The sequence below is a fragment of the Euprymna scolopes genome, chromosome 2 (assembly GCF_053919585.1).
Source record: "Euprymna scolopes isolate OS-2025 chromosome 2, ASM5391958v1, whole genome shotgun sequence".
Classification (NCBI taxonomy): domain Eukaryota; kingdom Metazoa; phylum Mollusca; class Cephalopoda; order Sepiida; family Sepiolidae; genus Euprymna; species Euprymna scolopes.
The window spans coordinates 121,555,855-121,576,380 of NC_136483.1; the positions used below are offsets into that span (position 1 = coordinate 121,555,855).

The 20,526-nt window shown below is 32.0% G+C and overlaps 2 protein-coding genes across 6 annotated transcripts in view; one reads left to right on the forward strand and one right to left on the reverse strand.

Moving 5' to 3' along the window:
- LOC145295821 (origin recognition complex subunit 6-like) overlaps positions 1-8,401 on the reverse strand; it is a 32,320-nt gene extending 23,919 nt beyond the window's left edge. Inside the window, exon 1 of one of the 3 annotated variants that reach the window (XM_080141532.1) lies at positions 8,187-8,401. In XM_080141532.1, coding sequence (XP_079997658.1) covers positions 8,187-8,251 — 65 coding nt within the window. In that variant the 5' untranslated portion in view covers positions 8,252-8,401. Of the gene's footprint in view, positions 1-6,564; positions 6,700-8,186 lie in introns of those variants that run through there. The other 2 variants (XM_080141512.1, XM_080141522.1) reach the window with 2 other exon arrangements.
- LOC145295791 (vacuolar protein sorting-associated protein 35-like) overlaps positions 6,742-20,526 on the forward strand; it is a 78,455-nt gene continuing 64,670 nt past the window's right edge. For 2 of the 3 annotated variants that reach the window (XM_080141496.1, XM_080141497.1), the window contains exons 1-2: positions 6,742-6,774; positions 17,772-17,873. In XM_080141496.1, the coding sequence (XP_079997622.1) occupies positions 6,751-6,774; positions 17,772-17,873 (126 nt within the window). In that variant the 5' untranslated portion in view covers positions 6,742-6,750. Of the gene's footprint in view, positions 6,775-8,609; positions 8,648-17,771; positions 17,874-20,526 lie in introns of those variants that run through there. The other variant, XM_080141501.1, reaches the window with a different exon arrangement.

Here is a 20,526-nt window from a genome sequence, read left to right on the forward strand (position 1 = left end):
TTAGGTTTGTATGTTCGCGTGTACCAAGATGGCCACCAGCGATAACATAAGAAATGACATTGCTTAATATTCGGAAAACTACTTATTTGTGGAAAATTTAAATGCGATATTCGTTTTCAGCATACTCTAAAACATATGAAAGTAATCATTTTAAATGTTAAGGTGGAAAAAAGGTAAAAAAATTACTGTTTTATTTCTTTGTTTACATAGTTGAATTTTCGGTAAAACAACAGAATAGAAATGACAAAAATTACCATCAACTGGTGAATATATAGTTGTTGATCAGGATTCCTGGCATCCTGGTACTGTGAAAGCTACGTCAAGGATTCATCTAGAGTATGATTTATGGTTGCATCTCAGAAAATAGGGGTATATTTTGGGCCAGATAGAGAGGATTTACAACATTGAAAATTGGACTGGTCCCAAAATGCATAAATTCTGGTCGTTTACGGGAATTTCCATCTTTTACAGAAATCCAAAATCATAGGAGAAATTTTCTTCAATTTATTTGAGATTAATTCATATCTACTCAATTTTTTTTCTTTGCAGGGAGTAGTAAATACCGGCCATGAATGCTCTTTAGGCATTCAATGACTACACCCAAGATTGAGCTCTACTTTGGCGAGACGGAAGGAAAATGCCTGCTCTCAATAAAACTATATTTAAATACCACTATAATACTTAGTTTTGTTTATAAATGGGCACCCACTGTATGATACCATGCGCCAGTTTAAAAAAAAAGAAATTAGTACATCTGAATTTATAATTCATGGCTTATGGTAAAGAGATACATCAGATTTGACAGCATAATCAGAAAGAGTGCACAATTTTACATAAAACTTTCAAGTTTCAAAAAAAAAAAAAAAAAAAAAAAATTGTTTACAAAAGTTTTACATTTTCTTTCATGACAATTTGTTTATTTTACAACAAAAACGAAACTCAGGTTTTGTAACCGGACTATTATTTGTTCCACTTGAGGTTTACACCTAATATCGGTATAGTTGAATGTACAGTTGTCTATTGTTTCATTACGCCTTTTGAAACAAATTACTTTGAGGTCTGTTGAAGGAGAATGAAAAAGCTGGCGATTGCCTAAAAGTTATTTGAATGCTTGGTAATCACTCAATAACTGAAAATTAAACAAAATATTGGCAGGACATTATATTTTTGCGCGATTGGTGACATTCAGTGGATGTTTTTTTTTTTTGTACTCATGTTTACCCCAAACAAGGCATATCGCTACTTGGATGTAAAAGGCAACTATTTGGGACCATGCCTAGGAAAGATTAAAAATATGTTGATTTACATTACATTAAAACTTCTGCATATCAGTACAGTCAGGGAAGCAGGTAACAGAAAGGGAATTCCAAAATCTAGCTGTTAAAAGGAAGAAACAATTAGAGTAGAAAGCTTTCTGGCATTTAGGGATCTCAACAGTGAAGGAGGGGGGGTGATTTTGTTGATAAGTGGGTTTGTCAGGGATATGTACGTTGAGGGGGGTACAAGTGCAATGAGTTCATCAGAGCATATTGCCTTAAAATACTTCTAAAATAGGCACAGCATATTATAAACACCCCAACCTCCCCATGTTAAGAATGGCTTTCGGAATAAACACTCCCACCCAACATCGAAAGCTGTTCTTAACATGGGGAGGTGGGAAGTGTGTTTGTGTTTATACTACGCTGGGGCAGGTCGTAAAAAAATATGGTGCTCCTACACTTTATTGCTGAAATTGGAAATGCCATTTTATTTGACGCATCTGCTGTCAAAGTCCAGGGGAGAAATCATTATAAACTATGGCCGAAGCATGTAATAACAAAAAAATTAAACTGGAGAACGATTGCTTCCGGAAAAACAAAAAAAACTATTTTATAAAATCCAATGTTGCTTTCGTTCCAAAATTGTTTCATTAAAATTATATTTTTTACGCAAACTTTTCAAGGTATTTTTAGTTTACCGACCCCTCTGCATTTACCTTTAATTTGTCAACTTTTCTAGGTTCTCAGGTATGCTGAGAATGAATATCGCATTTATTTTTTGTGCAAACACGCAGTTATCCATATTTGAAGACATTCAGGATCCATACTTACCCAACTCTTTAAACGTTGTCTTAAGGAGAATTGCTTCTCATCACCCTGGAAAATCTCATCAGTATGTCCTGTATTTAAGAATTCAGGTGATCGCTCATCCCCCTCTCAGTACAGGCCAATAAGTCTGCTGTGCGTCATGAGTAAATTGCTGGAATCTATGTTAAATAGAGAAGTAATCAACCATCTCAGCAAAAATAACCTTAGTGACACACAATATGGTTTCCGTTCTGCTAGATTTACAGATGTGCTTACAGTTATATCTCATAGGATTAGTGAATCTCTCGACGGAGGTAACCTTTCTAGGGCAATTGCTCTTGACATATCTAAGGCCTTTGATAGGGTATGGCATGAAGGTTTACTTCACAAGATCTCTAGCTATGGTATAGCTGGAAATGTCTTCTCAATTATTAAATCATTTCTTTCTGACAGGTTCATAAGAGTAGTAGTTGATGGGCAAAAATCAGAAGCTAACAGTATTAATGCTGGAGTCCCTCAGGATTACATTGGATACTGAATGTCTTCAAATATAGATAACTGCGTGTTTGCGCAAAAAATAAACGCGATATTCGTTCTCAGCGTACCCGAAAATTTACATAATTTGACAAATTAAAGGTAAATGCCGAGGGGTCGGTAAACTAAAAATTTACCCTTTTCAAGAAATGTTTTTTTAGGTACCTCCAACGCATGCCACAGTTTACCCCCCCCCCTCCTGTATGTAACACGATGTAACTAATTAATTTATTATCATCCTAACTTTTTTTTACTATTTAAAAGAAACTTCAAATAAACTGCTAATATTTAAAAAAAAATTTTTTTTTACAGCTTACAAAAATAATGAGAATGCGAGACAAAAATTGTGTTTACATTATCAACGCATTAAAACAACGTTCCTATGTAGTAACATGTTTTAAGCCATTGACACACCTAGGTTTTAAAAATATAGCAAAAATCAAATAACAGTCATATTTACCTGAAATTTTCGATATTTATTCATTAAATAAACTTACATATTAAAAGTAGGTTTCGTTAAATATATTAGAGGATTTTTTTTTTTTTTTTGGTGTCGATTCTTCAAAGCATGCTCTGTTTAATAATGGTCATGCCATGCATTATTCGGCTCGCTAAAAAGAAATTGTTAATTTATTTATCAAAGATTTTAAAATGGCTTTTTTCGTATAAATATTAAAATTTTTTTTTTGTTTTGCTTAACTTAAATTAGTTATTTTACTTAACATATTCACCGATTTTCACACTCCAAAACTCAAAAGCGGCATAATTAAACACAATCGAAGTTCTGATATTCAGACATCAAAATAAGGTATGCAAACAAGTTTTTTTTTTTTTAATCTATAATCCCGTCCCTTACAACAACACAATATGTTTTGTTCAGTTTCAGATGATTATTTTAAGCATATTTGGAACCTCCTCAAAACAAGGGGGGAGGGTTTATAAGCAAAAAAATATATATATATATATATATATATAATTATTGTTTATGAAAAATAAGTACACTGTTCATTCTTCTCTTAATAATCGCTGAAAATTTCGTATTGATTGGATAATTACCTGATTTTTAGTAGATTTTTAGAAAGACGGTCCGTCAAACAGTACTGTTTTGGCGGTGCCTACTTTAAATGATATTACGCGATATGAAGTTTAAACCGATTTTTTATATAACCGGTTTCCAATATTAAAATATATTCATATAATATATAACTCTTGAGATAAGAAAAATCGACCAAAAAAAAAAAAAAAAAAAAAAAAAAAAAATTCATTTCGATTTGATTATTTAAAATGACAGAGGTTGAAATCAAAATTTGCGCTTTTTCTTTTTTTTCAAAAATACACGGAAGCCTGTAAGGACAAGCATCTGTAGATACATGTATCAACAAACCAGGTTAAAATTAATTTTATCGTCTGTCTAGTTCGTTATTAAAAATCTATTTGCTTTACAAAAGTTTTATATTATTTTTTATACATTTCTATTGTTCATTTTTTTATTGTATATTTTATTCATTCAGAAATTTCTAATAAATTTATCGTTTAATGTATAAATTTTAAATTCTTTGCAAGCTTTTTTCTTATATCTCCAAATCATTAACACGGACTAGTTGTTTTTCATAATATATGAGAAATTACTTTTGTGAACTTATGCACTTATTTTACCGTTCTAAAATAATAACGATAGTAAAATAACGTTATTTGCAAATAAATTTTATAGTGCTAATGCTTTTCCATAGAAATTACAATAAACACACGAACTAATGACGTCGTGTTCTTTTGCTTAGTTTGATGACGTAGTACAACATTTTGGAGGTACCTAATTTTTTTCCAATTATATTTTGATACATTTTTATACAATAAATGTTTTGGTTTTCAAATGGCGCTTGCCCAGTTTAAACCATTATGAATATGTCATTTCATTTTCTGCTTTAAATTAAAATGATCCATGAAAAACTTTTCCGTTTTCATTAATTAAATCGAAACATTTCCAATTAAACAATTACGGATGTATGTTCTCTTTCACTTTATTTACTTTTTTTCATAGTTCTTTCCGGATGGTTAATTTTTTTATTATTATTTTATTTCATGCTTCGGCCAGAGTTTAATATAGGCACCGCCAAAAATGGTCGCAAAATCAAGTTGTTTTTTAAAACTAAATTACATTTATTAAAATCCATTATTTCTGAGTAACTTTTTTCCAGAAAGATAAAACCCTGAATTTTATCATATAGAAAACAGAATAATGTAAAACTTTTTCTACTATTTTTAATTCAATTTTAAATCTTAAATTTTCCCCAAAAGTTAACAATTGACATTTTTTGTCTTGCACAAAAAACGTACTTAAATATTTAAAAAAAAAAGGGTTTTGGAAATAATTTATTTATTGTCTAACTAAGATTTAGGATGATTTTCTAAGAGAATATGCAAAAATATTATAATATAAGTACCTGAATTTCAAATAATTCCACTTATTCATATAGGTAACCAGATATTTCGCGTTGATGTAGAGTTCAGATCGACTCTGTTTACGTTTTCTTTTGATAAGAAGAAAACTATGGAAGACCAAACAGGCCAAAAAAACTTATTTTTCAGTGACGAAAATTTCAATGTATTATTAAGCTGAGGCTGGCAAGTACCAGATGGGTGACCATTTGTACGAGTTTGGTTTGTAATGTGTATTTGTGTGGGGGCCAGGCTTCCCAAAATGGGGGAGGGGGCAATTTAAAGCAGAATAAAAAAAAATTATTTCAGCGCGTTTGGTCCACCGTAGTCGAAAGGCGGCAAACGTTTTCAAACGAGATCGAAAAAAATGATGCTATTTTTAACACAAAGGGCACAATATTTATCGAATTTTTTTTTTTTTTGTATCGATTATTCAAAGCATGCTCTGTTTAATAATGGTCATGCATTATTCGGCTCGCTAAAAAAAAATTGTTAATTTATTTATCAAAAATTTTAAAATGGCTTTTTTCGTATAAATATTAAAAAAAATTTTTTTTTTGTTTTGCTTAACTTAAATTGATTATTTTACTTAACATATTCACCGAATTTCACACTTCAAAACTCAAAAGCGGGATAATTAAACACAATCGAAGTTCTGATATTCAGACGTCAAAATAAGGTATGCAAACAATTTTTTTTTTTTTTTTTTTTTTTAATCTATAATTCTGTCCCTTACAACAACACAATATGTTTTGTTCAGTTTCAGATTATTTTAAGCATATTTGTTCCCACTTCAAAACAAGGGGGGGTTTTGTAAGCAAAAATATATATATATATATATATATATATAAATATCGTTTATGAAAAATAAGTACACTGTTATAAAGTTCATTCTTCTCTTAATAATCGCTGAAAATTTCGTATTGATCGAATAATTACCTGATTTTTGGTAGATTTTTAAAAAGACGGTCCGTCAAAAAGTACTGACCTGCCCCCCCCCCCAGTTTTGGCGGTGCCTAGTTTAATATGATTTCTCCCCTAATTTTGGACAGCAGGTGCGTGGAATAAAATGGCATCTCCAATTTCGGCAATAAAGTGTAGAAGCACAAAAAAATACCCGGTAATCTGGAAGAAAGAGAGAGCCTGTTTCCTCTGTTTAACTATAGGTGGCGTTATTGTCTGTCCACCCAGTTACGGAAGCACAAAATGTATATAATGGCACCCTTGAAATAAAAATGTTTTTGTTATATTTTAATTTTAAACCTTTACTTTTTTTTTTTTTTTTTTGTTTTTACAAACATATTTAAGTTTTATTTTTCCAAACATTTATGTTTTGTTGCTTGTTTATTTTCAAACGTTTACGTTTTTTTTTTTTTTTTTTTTTTTTTTATGTTTTTACGTTTCTAAGATAACATCCTTTAAGGAATACTGTCGGATTTTTACCGACTAAAAGGGGGAGGGGCGTTTCTGCAACTCAACGGGTTAAGCCAGAACTAGACGTAGAAGGAAAAAACAATGAAACCCTTACCTTACACCTTTTCTTAATCAACAGGAGTTGCAACGAATTGCCTCGTTGCTTTCAACGACAGATCGTCTTTGTAACAGTAACTATGAAACGGACTGCTGCTGGAGTGCTGGACTGCTGGACTAAAACAAAAAGACCAACCAACAATATCACCGATAGGGGGTGTTTTTATACCCACTAGTCGATTCTATGAAAATGTTAAGTCCGATCCAGGTAAGTGGACAAAAAACAAACATTATAAAATCAGTCGACCAAGCACTTTCAAACCTTTTGCTTGAACGACTGCCACACAGAATTCCATTGCTTCACCTCTCCACATCGAGTTCTGGTAAGTAAAAATTATCACAATACTGAAGAAAACTCATGTCACTTAGAGGTAAAATGTTATCAACAATTGCATCCATTATGTGGTTTGGCAAGGGTTAATTGGCGGCAAAGATCGTAATAGATTGCGCATGTTTACAAAATAAAAATTAAAAAAAAACTATATTTGAAAAAAATAACAAAAACAAAAAATATGTTTGCAAAAAAAAAAAAAGAAAAACGTAAATATGTTTGGAAAAACAAAAAAGAAACGTAAATGTTTTAAAAAAAATATATGAAAAACGAAAAAATGTAAATGTTTGAAAATAAACAAGCAACAAAACGTAAATGTTTGAAAAAATAAAACTTAAATATGTTTGCAAAAAAAAAACAAAAAAAAAAAACGTAAATATGTTCGAAAAAGATAAATAAATAAAACTTAAATATGTTTGCAAAAAAAAACCAAACATGTTTAAAATTAAAATATAACAAAAACATTTTTTATTTCAAGAGTGCCGTTATATACATTTTGTGCTTCCATAACTGGGTGGACAGACAGTAACGCCACCTATAGTCAAACGGAGGAAACAGGCTCTCTCTTTTTTCCAGATTACCAAATACCTCCCCGCTTTTTTTTATTTATTTTTTTATTATTGTTAAAAAAAATGCTCCGCAACTTTTTGCAACTGATCTACAACCTACCCCTTGGTGTTGAAGGAATTTTCGACAAGTGACTATAACAAATGCATAGATGATAAATCGGTGTTTGTTAAGATATAGTCGACAGATCGATTTTTTTTTTAAATGTCGTTTTAAGCAAAACAATATTATGTACTTAATGTACGTAATATTGTTTTTGCTTAAAACATTAAAAAAAATCGATGTATTTTAAAAAGCACCGATAAATCTTACAATTAATAAACACGTGAAAATTATACAGGTAAATATTCAGATACTAATTATACAGGTAGACAAGTGAATTTTCTTGCGTTTGGTCAGTTCGGTCTTTGTTTTTCGTCTCTTTTTCTTTCATTAACAATCTCCAGGTTTTGTTTGTTGACCTTTCGTTCAAAATATTTATCCACGATTCGAATTATGTTGTTCGTTATCCAAAGACGCGACCATCGGCGATATTTTATCCAAACCAGTATCCATGCAGACAAGTCCTAAAATCTATTGTAAAACAAACCCAAAACGCATTAAAATAAAAGATCAAAGTCTTTTGAGACAAACAATAAGAGATACAGCTGTAGTAGGAAAGACTAAAGACACGTTTCAACAAAAAGAAAAAGAAATAAAAATGCATAAATATCCTGACTTACTTTAAAACGGGAATATCAACTAATCCAAGTTTTGTTCCGAGATCACGAAGCATTTTCGTAGACATCGTTTAAGTTTTTTGAAAGAGAAGAATAAAATTAAAGAAAAATACTTCTAAAACACGAGAACTCGACTAGATTATGAGGAATTGCATAATTCGCGCGTTAAAAGGGGGAATCATGGGAAGATAAAGATTTCTCTCCCCTTTTTTTTTTTTTTTTTTTTTAAACGCCGTATAAAGATCACATTTATTTATTTTATTTTATTTATTTTATTTATTTATTTTTTTTTCCCACGGTTAATGATATTCTTTTATATCTCTACTGTACAAATATTTATAAGAATCTATTAATTTTTTTTTTTTATTCGTTTATTTTTTATTATTTATTTATTGTCAATAAATTCGAATTTTCATGGTGTAATCTCGTTTCTGCGAGACTGTGAATCACATGACATCATCATGGTGGGTGTTGTTATTTCTGTGTTTTTTGATTTCGCCTTGTTTACTCTTGTTTTTATACATGAATTGACATTTTATTTCTCGAATTTATTGCTTAACGTTTTCTTTATGCAATTTTATCTCCGTGATAATATTGTTAGGATTTTAATTATTGAATTTCTCTGCCATTTTGCCCTAAGTTTATCATGTCTTTCTACGATCTTCACTTTTGTCATTTTAATCACACCCACTTTTTTTAATTTTCACACTTTTATGTCTTTGTATGAAATAATTCATTTCTAATACCTTTTTATTTTCTTTTTAATGTACAGAAAAAATAACAACTTTTCATTCTAAAAAAATAACTTTAAAATAATTATAGAAAATCGAAGTACTTTAGTTATTACTGTAATTGTAATCATGTTAATTGATTTAGAAAGTTATGTATAATTTATAAGTTATTACATGCTTACAGAAATTATTTTTAAAACTTCTATTTAATAAGTTTCTCCATGAAATTTAAAAAAGCCTTAAACATTCATCGGTGTTGGTCCTTCATATTTTGTTTCTACAATAAAAAACGACCCTGGTGTCTAACTCTGTCCCGTGGGGAGGCATAGTAAATAGGTACAATCAATAACATCGGCAACTTTTTATTTCGACCTTTTTTATGAATGACGCGAATTTAGCTCGCTTGTAGTAAATGAAATTTAAAAATAATTGGAGAATATATTAAATTTCCGTTTCATGACAAAATGGAAAGACTTGATTATGACTTTTAATCTTGTTTTAACCGATAAGCTCGTTTCAACTTTGAAATATGAAAAAACAAAATCTCAGGATCTACAATATGAAATTACGAATAAATTTCTCCGAAGTATTTCATCAGATAGACCCCAAATGTCCTTATAGATTTGTTTACCGTCATTCCTGAATCCTCATTGTTTTGCATCAGATTTTCTGTTTTCAACCTGACTAGATGTTTTTTTTTTCTCGCAAAGTGTATTATTCTATTAAAAAATAATCTTAATTTAATTTTTTTTTATCAAAAATTTATTATTTTAAAAAAAATAAAAGAATGGCAAAATACAAAACACAATTCAATTCACTCTCTGAAGAATAAGATGCATCAAAATACTTGATATGAATTTAAAAAATTATTCATTTTGTTTTGGGTATTTATGTGATATTCCTGACGACACTGTATGTAAAGTCAGTTACGGCATCGGTCTTTTCGAACAACAAGAAACTTGTTGGGGGGGGGGGGAGTGGATTTTGAAATTTTAATTAAACACTAGATATCCGTGACCGTTGGATCAATATCTGTCCTCCTACACTGTAGGACAGATATTGATCCAACGGTCACGGATATCTAGTGCATGAATACCGAAATATGTAACTGTAGGAGAGGACTCCTCCTACAGTCCTCCTACAGTTACATATTTCGGTATTCATGCACTTATTTATCCGTACTGAAATAATAACGTTATTTAAAAAGCCATTCTTAACATGGGGAGGGAAGGGTGTTTTGTACCTATTCTGTACTTTAACTTTACAATTGAATAAAAAAAAAATAATAAAACTTTAATTAAACTTGGAAATACGATTTAAAAAATAGCGCGGATCAAGTGCCTTAGCACCCATATTTCTGACGAACGAACTTCTACCACATTGTTTTCCCCAAGAAAAAAAGGGGTGTATCGTGATGAATGATCGTATACTACTCCCCAAAGGAGAAGGTAATGCATGAGAGGGTGGGATCATGACAACAGAACAAATATTATATTCCTCTTCCTCCGTATTCAGCATTAAAAGATGGTACATCAGTGCACTGTCAGAAACCGACATTAAAAATGTGTGATAAAAATTGAATAATTCTACCTCCGATCTTTCCAAGCTTATAACTACTTGAAAAATGTAATTCAAACCCTAATTTTTTTTTTTTCAATTAAAGGAGCAAAGACCAAGTTTAAAAAAAAGGTTTAATAGCAAATTATGCAATATTTGTTTTTTTTTTAAAATAGATTTTCTTTAAAAAAGATTTTAAGAAAATCAACGTATTTTAACTTGCTTCAATAAAATATATGTTCCAAAAAATCACTTACCTATAAAAAATATTATGAATATCCCTTACCTATAAAAAATATTATGTATCAAAAAATCACTTATAAAAAAAATAACATTCAATGGATACTTCCATTCTTCATTGTTAAGAATTTATCCATATTTATATTTTAAATTCCATGTATTTTTTAAATAAAAGAATTGTTACTGTGTTAGCGAAACGCAAAAGTAGTTTTTCTTCGTTTTGAACTATGGATGGACGTAAAAACCACACATTCGCGTTAGCCATCTAGCCTTGTGCATGAAGAAATATGTGTCACCATAGCTGAAAAGTAGTCATATTTTACTTATAAGTTTAAACAAAAAAAAAAAAATAGTCGAAATTATTTTTTTTCTTTTCTCAAAGAAATACATGAGTTTTTAATTTAATATATTTTATTTCTTTATGGAGTGAATTTTTTTTTTTTAATATCTAAAAAAAAAAAAAAAAAAAAAAAACATTGAATGAAATAGAAATAATTGTCGTAATAAAATGAAACTTTCTGTGCAATATAAGATTATAAGGTTGCACTTAAAAAAACATTTTGAATTTTTTTAAATTTTTTTTTAAAGGTTTTAAATTTTGGACTTTGCAGGTAAATTTGCAAATAATTATTTTTTGTGTTTGTTTTAAATTAGCTTATTTTATTTATTGATCTTTTATCTTCAATTTGTGATATATAAATTTGAGGTGAGAAAATTATTTTCATTTTAATAGACATTTCAAAATGGGGGGGTGAATTTAAAAAAAAAAACCTTGTCTAAAAGATTGTATTCGGTTTATTGAAAAGAGCATAAAATTTCACATTGAACTTGAAAATATCGTAAAAATTGGACCAATAGAAAAATTTTGATAGATTTTTAAAGTGAAAAAATTGAAAAAAAAATAACTCGAATTTAATTGATTTCATTACCTAAACAAAATGGCTGCATGAAGGTGCGCAGGCACTTTGTAAACACTGTTTTTTAAAAAATAATAGAAATATTATTTTTTAAACTATTTTAATAGTTTATTTTGGAAGTATATTCTATAAAGAAAATAAACGACCCACTTTAAAAAGAGAAATTACGAGTTTTTTGTTTTTTTATTCACAGTTTTTGTTTAGGGGTGTCAAAAATTCCCCCCAAATTCTGACAAACCTAGTACATCAGTCTGACAAATCAAATGGAACATTCAAAGATAATTATGGCTTTAGATACAAAATCTTCATTAGTAATAACTTTAATATTATCTTCTTAGCCTTTGGGCTATGATCCAAGCGTAGTATCTGGCCGAATTAGTTAAACTGGACCTAAATAAGAGTAAAATAGTCTGAAGATGACCAGCGACCCTCCTCCCACTCTCCATGCTTTTGATGGCCTTGTGCTTAATTTAGTCAAATGTATTTTCATATTTTTGCAATTAAATAATTTAGAGTAATGTATCTGTTCTAATATAATCCCTTTATGATTTCATTCAGTGTACATAGCAAACAAGATCCAGAGCTTTAGTAGTATTCTAGAATTTCCAAGTTTAGAACGTTCGGAGATATATATTTTTACTAGCAGGGTGGGGCCATCATAAAATCCTCTTAAATATGATATTTTAATTTATAAATTAGCCTGAATGGAAATCAAAATTTGTAAGCAATAAATAGAAGAAATTGTTAAGTGCACTTTAATTTGAAAAACAAAAGATACGGTTAAAAACACGGAAATGCTGCGTCACGGTGCAAAACGGATGAAAACAAAACAAAAAATGCGATTGTTGGGCAATTTAAAAAAGTTAAGGTAAATTTTTTTTATACTTGTTTTACTTGTGTTAAAATAGGATAGAAAAAACTTATCTTGGTATTAAAAAAAAAAAAAAATGGCACGTGCCGGACGCAAACTTGTAAAAGATAAGATCATAAGCGAGCATGTTATCCACCGAACTACGATGACACAGATGTTATGGCACTGCTAATTTAGCTTTTTAAAATGAAATGACTGTTTGCGCATGTGGTTGGCAAACCGCATCAAATGCAAGATTTTTACCTGATCCCCCCCCCCACCTTCTTTAAACAAAACATTTCTACATAAAATTGATTTTTCTTTTTTTCTCCAATTTTTTGATATTATGTGTCTGGGAGAACACTCTTTCTGATGAAAGCAGATTCATGCCATAATAATGCAGATAAAGACACAACATAGATGTTTGCCTTATATATAATAGACTAGCATGGATACCCAGCGTTGCCCGGGTGGGCATGAAGTTTAGTTTGAACACAACTGCTATATTAAGGATATTGCGCACTTTCATCGACAAAAGAATGGAATCGCCCCAAAAAAAAGGACCCCCCCCCCTCCAGATATTTTGGCAGAAGGGATATGAAGAGGAGTTGCCATCCCCTACAAACTTTTCTTTCAATCAAAATAGTAGCGAGTGCTCATGCGACCCCCCCCCCCCAAAAAAAAAAAAAAATAATGAGCCGCAGCAGCTGGGTTTGAACTTGAAATGCAAAAAAGAGGAAAAGAGAGAAAAAAGGTACTGGGTAATGCACTAGCTGTCACGGCCATGACTTATGACATCATGACACTGCAAAATAACGTTTTTAAACATACTTTAAGTTTGCTATGTGTGCATGACTTGCAAAAGTCACGACACAAAAAATTCTGGGGAAGAAACTGTTAGAGTAGAAGGCTTTCTGGCATCTGGGGATCTCTACTGCGTAGGGGTGGAATTTTGCTGCTTGTTGGGTTTGTCGGGGGTATTTACGTCGAGGGAGGGGTATAAGATCTTGTAGTTCATCAGAGCACATTAAAATACTTGTAAAACAGAGGGATGCAACAATTTAGCTATGGGACAGAGGTTGAAGCCTAACCCTGACAGTTCAGGACCTATTAGGTTGGTGACTCTTGAATCCTGTCCACCAGCCCAAAAGTGACAACAATGCTCCCTACATGGGCGAATGGTGGCCTTGTACAGGATACTTTTAGGCATAAGTAACTCTCTAGCATGATAGAGAGAGCCCACCTTCCTTGCAGCAACCGTGGCAATGCCCTCTATGTATCTGTTCCAGCTTATGTTCCTCGTGAACATTAAGCCGAGGAGTTTGAGCAAAGTATTTTCAGGTAATGTATCATTAGCCATAGCTATTTGTGTTTGAGAAGGTTTCTTGTAACTATTAAAGGAAGAAGCTTAGTCTTGGCAGCATTGAATGTTACCATCCATTTTTGTCCATATTCCATTACAGAATTGGAGATCTTTTTCTAGGGGTTCTGCTATTGCCTTAGATATGTTTATTCATTTTTCCCTGATGCCTGCCATAGAACGTAGTGTCCTCAGCAAATATACCCATCTCTGAGACAATTTTATCAAGGAGGTTATTTATGAATATCAGGGATAAAAGAGGTCCAAGGATCGACCCCTTAGGTACACCCGCATTTATATCCTTGTTTTATGTACGCCCATCGAGGACAATCTGGATCCTTCTCTTACTTAGGAAGGATTTAATTAAGTTTTCGTCCAGTAATACCATATTATCTGATTTTCCTGGGAATACCTTTGTGTCATACCCTGTCAAAAGCCTTGGATATATCTACCTTCCCCTGTTTTGTCTAGTGCCTAGTAAATACGTTCAGAGATTAGTTAGGATATCTGCAGTAGAATAGGCTTGTCTAAATCCATATTGTTGGTCAGACAGAAGTTTAGCAATTATAAGGTGGTGGACTAGAGCTTGATTAATTATGGACCCAAATATTTTGGTGAAAAGTGAGAGGAGGCTAATGAGGTGATAATTTAATGGGTCCGTTCTTTCACCGGAATTCTTGTAAACTTGTACCACAGAAGCCATTTTCCAGCAGTCAGGAAAGCAAGATTCGTTAAGACATTTTTGAGAAGTTTGGAGAGAACTGAGCAACCTCAGCTGAGCATTTCTTTAATAGTACAGCTGGGATGAGATCAGGTCCACATGCTTTTGAGGTGTCTAGGTTTTTTATATCATGCACTTGAAGGGGTTCATGGATAAAAGCCCATGAACCACCCCTACTTCAATACATCTAAAACCAAGCTTCTCTCTTTCCATCATCAATGCTCTGACCCCTCCTCTTCCACCTAACCCCAATTGAAATAAATGGCTTTCATCTTGGGGAATAAATCATGTTTTGACAAGTTTCTGGGACTGACCTTCATTCCTGATCTGAAATGGAACACATGCATCAAATCTGTTGCCAAGATCACGAGAAAAATGGTTGGATGATTCTACTATTTGAGTAAATATCTTACTTTCAATGCAATCTTTTACCTGTATAAGAGCCAAGTACGTCCTAGAATGGAGTACTGTTGCCACATCTGCGGGGGAGCTGCTCAGAGCATCCTCTCTTGCCTTGACAAGATACAAAACTGACTACGAAATATGGTTGGTGATGTTCTTTTCTCTTCTCTGCTGCCTCTGTCTCATAGAAGAGATGTTGCGAGCCTTTATCTGCTCTATCGTTATTTTCTTTGTAGCTGCTCGACTGATCTTCACTCCTCCTCTAATAAGTCTTTTGCGGAAAACACCCAACTAATTACAACTATCAGCAATTTCTCTTACTTTCTACCGGTGCCTAAATCTAGATGAAAATTCCATGAACAAAGTTTGTTCCTAGAGCTGCTTATCTGTGGAACACAATATCATGGAGCTACTTCTTGGTTGACTACACAAAAAACAAATTAAATATTGACCTAACACTTACTAAATTCAAAAAAAACAATACAAACAAAAGCAACTATGGAGAACTCTGAAAAATATTCAGAATATAAAGAGATATACACATACAAATCCAAAACAATAAATGGAACAGATGCAGCCTATACAGATGAGCAAAACCAACATCAAATATGTCCACCCGACAATGTCTCGATACATACAGCTGAACTACAAGTTATAAAAATGGCATTCAAATTCATTATTCAGAACCCTATCCTGTATCATGGCCTTTGAAGAGAGAAAAAACAAAATTCCTCCTTCATCACAGAACACAAGAATATAATGAAAGAACTGAAAAAGGTAAAATAATTGTAATAGTCTAGATACTGAGCCATGTTGGTATCTCGAGAAATGGAAAAACAAACTAGCTAGAGAAGCCATAAAAACAAAAATCAAAATCCAACAAGCGGACTTGAAAAAAAATTAAGGAATAGCTGAGGAAGTACCAAAATGCACACTCTGCAATGAAGGCACAAATACACCCGGAAGAACTATTTTGGAACATCGTTGAAGTGTTCCAAGAAGTGGAGCCTCAACAAATTGTAAAATACTTAAAAGAAACAAAATTATTCAAACTCCTGTAAACTAAACAAACATTTTACTTTGGAAAAACAAACTTTTCCAGAAAGTGTGTGTATCTTTACTATTATATAAAAGGGACTTTGTGTGTGAGTTCATTCTCAACGGACTTGAAAACAGTGGGCCGATTTTTATGAAATTCACACAAAGGTACGTTATATGCCCCGCAGTGTTCTTGGAAGGGTTTTCTATCGGAATAGGTTGGTTGGTTGTTTTTGTTTTACGGCATATTAACCCTTTTCAGGTTATTTAATGCCGAATCCAAAGATTTTGAAGAAAAATTTTTTAATAGAATACATTTGTTTTTTGCAAGTCTGTTTCTATTTAACCCATAGTTGAGACCTTAACAGGTACTACCACTCCCGGTCAGAGTGGACCTGGGAGCAATGGCAATTAAAGGGTGGCTCCACACTCCCAAAGCCAGCAAGCTGGGGCCTCACCACTGGATATAGTTTAAGATCATATCCAGGATCTCGGAATAAGTAACGATAATCAAAATAATTCGAGGAAAGAAGGAACAGGTGATTTTGACCAAAGTTAAAACCTTACACAGCTTAACATCACATGTTCATTTGAGAAATTTTATTACCACACGAGCCAAAAGGCAAGATTTATAAAATCAACAGTAGGTTCTTTGATATGACAGGGGCACATTTGAAATGAATGTTTCTGTTTAAAACACAATTGCTCCATGATATTTGATTTTTTTTTTTTTTTTTTTTAAACTTGAATTCAAGCCATTATATATATAAAATAATTTTATAAAATTAATAGTACATTCTCTACAGTGCAATGTAGACTACAATGTATTGTGGACTGTCACTGTGAGGATGCGTGGGAAGCTTCCTCCTAATGCATCCTGATGGGTACCCAACTAAATTGATTTGATTGAAAAATAGGCAATTTCACTGATTTAGATGACGATAAAAATATGGGAGTGTGAAACATTCGTTGATCATCATTTGATCCAAGTTTCCTTACGAATGTAATATATATATATATATATGTGTGTGTGTGTGTGCATACATACGTAGACATTAGAAATTAATATTTTCTAAGATAATGTGTGAAAACAAACCTCGCATTATAAAACTGAGGTAGATTCTGATCCAATCTAGTAATAATTGTTTTTTATTGCTAAATGCTATCATGAAATTTATCTTTACCACATTCCTTATGCCTCGTGACCTTCAAAGGTCAAACACAGGGTTGGTTGAAAAGTCCTGTTACTCCTAGCAAAAAAGTAACAATTTCCAAAGCACAGTTTTGTAAAATATGCAAATCATGGCACTACATTTTTTTGCCATGAAAATGTTCATACAGACATCCTCAATGTGTGACCATGTCAATGAAAATGAACAAACTGTATTCGTTACATGTTCTTTTTCTGTTAATGTTTGAATTGTTCTTCTGTTTTAGTGTCTTTTGTTTTATTGTTTGTGAATAAACTTAATCCAGGGCATGAGTTTTGTATGGTTGCATTACTTGTTCCTTTATTGTTACTTCTTGGTATGAATAGAAAAAGATTTTTGGACAACCATACTGGTCACCCGTACATTATTGACTATGAACAAGCACCAAAAAAAATCATGAAAAGGTTATGAAAGAACATAGAAAACCACTGAATTACATAAGAATCAAATAGGTTAATCAGACAAATCCTTTGGAGACTGTAGAGAATCTAAGTTGTCTATTGATTTTAATGTTTCTTCATGTGGCAGATTTTCTTAATATTTTCTATTCCTTCATTTCAGCCATCGACCCCGCAGTTGTCACCCCAAGAGGAACAGGAAAAGCTGCTAGAGGAGGCCACTAAAGTTGTCAAGGGCCAATCCTTTCAAATGAAAAGATGCCTAGTAAGTATACAGAGTGAATATTTAATGCTTCCTTACATATTCCCATCAAAAGTCCTATTTAAAATGCCATCAAAATTTGGGAGTAACTTCTCAATAGTCAAACTTTTCAAATCTCTTTTTTTATTATTCAAATGTTACTTTGATCAACTAGCTAATTTATCTTTTTTCATAGTAAAAAAATACATGGCAATCGAATCAGTTATTTAATAAACTTGTATAAACAATTGTCCATGTTAAACTATTGTAGTTCTTCAGAAATTACTACAACAGCCAAACTGTGCTGGTTACAACATAAAAAAATAGTCTTCATGTTTCAGTTGACCACTTTTTTTTCTTTTTCCACCTTTTATTTGCATAAAAGTATTTTTAGTTTATCTAATTATTGCATTTTTTTCTAATGTTGACATTTCTAGAAACAACATACTGAGGTTTCACATACATAAGTTGGCCATGGGTAATCGTTTATGCAAGTAACAAATTTCAAAATTATTTAAGTATTTATTAAAATATTTACAAATTTTATTTGAATGTATGAAGAAAAGAAAAAAAAAGAAACCCTATTTTTGTATATGCTCCATAAAATATTATTGAATCTGGTAAAAGTAAAATCTAAAAATGAAGATTCATTGTCATGAGTGTGTGTATGCACACATATATATATATATATATATATATATATATATATACTAGCAAAAGTACCCGTCGTTGACTGGGGTTCAAAAACAACCTACAGAAAATGGACTCTGATTTATGAAAGTATGATAGGTTATGAAAAGGAAGGGGTGTAAAGAGATAGCTTCGAATTCGGGGGTATCAAAACATGAAAGTAAAAATAATTTGGGGGTATCAAAATATGTTGAAAGTAAAAATAAAATAGATAAACCCCATAATTTATTATACCATACCTGTTCACACTGAAACACTTATCACAATATTCTGTGGATCTATATTAAAAAACCTTGTTAAACTTTGACATATTTCCATTCTATGGAGGTCAGACGCGAACGAACACCCCATAATTTTATACCATATTTCTTCAAACTGAAACATAATTATCAAAATATAGTTACGTAGATGGATATGAAAAGAAGTTTTTGCCTATTTCCATTCTATGGAGGCCAGGCGCGAACGCAGACCCCACAATTTTATTATACCATCCTTATTTAAGTTAAAACATACTTCTCAAAGTATTCTTATATACATCTATATCAAAAACACTTGTAAACTTTTTTTTTGGGGGGGGGGTAATTTGTAAATTTTTTTATTTCCATACTTTGTGGACCAGGCGCAAATGCAGACCCCACAATCTTAATGAACCACCATTCTGCCAGATCAAACATACCCATTCCTGTGTCTCGATACATCTTCTATCATTATATGTAATCAGTTTTTTAAAATAGTCAAACATATAGGAGCCTATTCGTGACCAGACATGTGCACACACACACACATTCAGCTTTATATTATATATATATATATGGCAATTAAGCTACACAGAATATTCCGCGTTTCATCCACGCTAGGATTCGTCAGGCTTATATATATATATATATATGTGTGTGTGTGTGTGTCTTATCATATTTGGTCTATTTTACATGCTGGATATTTATCTCCCTTTCATGGTAAGATGTGAAAGTAGGGTCGAAAAGTGGGATTGAAGAGCCAACACCCCAAGAGGAGGAGCGCTCTGACCTGCCAAAAATGCCTGAGCAGCTTTATCATCATTGCCTATTGGAGCTGTCTCAGTCGATTAACAATAAACTCCTTCTCAAAGAAAGAAGGTAAAGCCTGGGCAGGTGGACCTTCTAGAACTGCACAGAATAAGCAACATGCTGCAGTCAATAGAGAAATGGCATAAATTTTTTTAATTTTGGTGTGAAGGGAAAAAGCGCTGTTTTCCATGCTGACTTTGGTTGGATAGTTTTTGAAATTGACATCCAAATACACATATCTCTAATCAAGTCTTTATTCTTTCCTTTCAAATCCATCCTTATCACTTTCCATGTTTTCTCCCGTGAAATAATCTTGCTATTTCAATTGTTATGCACTTAACCTATGAACCTTCCATTTTTTTTTTTTTTTTTTTTTTTTGTGGCCAAACTATTGAAGCCTTATGTTTTGCACATATCTTCCTATAAAACCCAAATTTAATCACTTAGAGGTAATCGGATTTAAGCATGTCTTTAAGACTTGCATCACATATCCATTGTGTCATTGTCATATTTCTCTCCAAAAATAAGCATGTCCTTAAATCTTAAATCATATGCATGGAAAGTGTGATAAGGCGTCACTTCGATACATCTTCACACTGCATACATATGCCTCATATCCTCTTCCTTTGGTTAATAGTGAGAACACTCTGCTTGTTAGTAATGGCACAAATTCCCTGAACTTACTCTATCCACTCCTTAATCTTTCAATCACATTAGCACCTGCTTTACCCTTTGCTCCAATGCTATCAAAACGAAACAATATTCAATAGCTTCACTATCAAAATATACTTTTTCTACATTCAAGTTCTTATCCATTGGATTACATTTCTGGTTATCCTCTTTCCATAATCTCACTGCACTTGTGTACTCGATGCTTACAAGTAACACAAAAGATTGAATTCCACCCAACTCTTTTCCACAAACTCAGCAGAATAACTTTG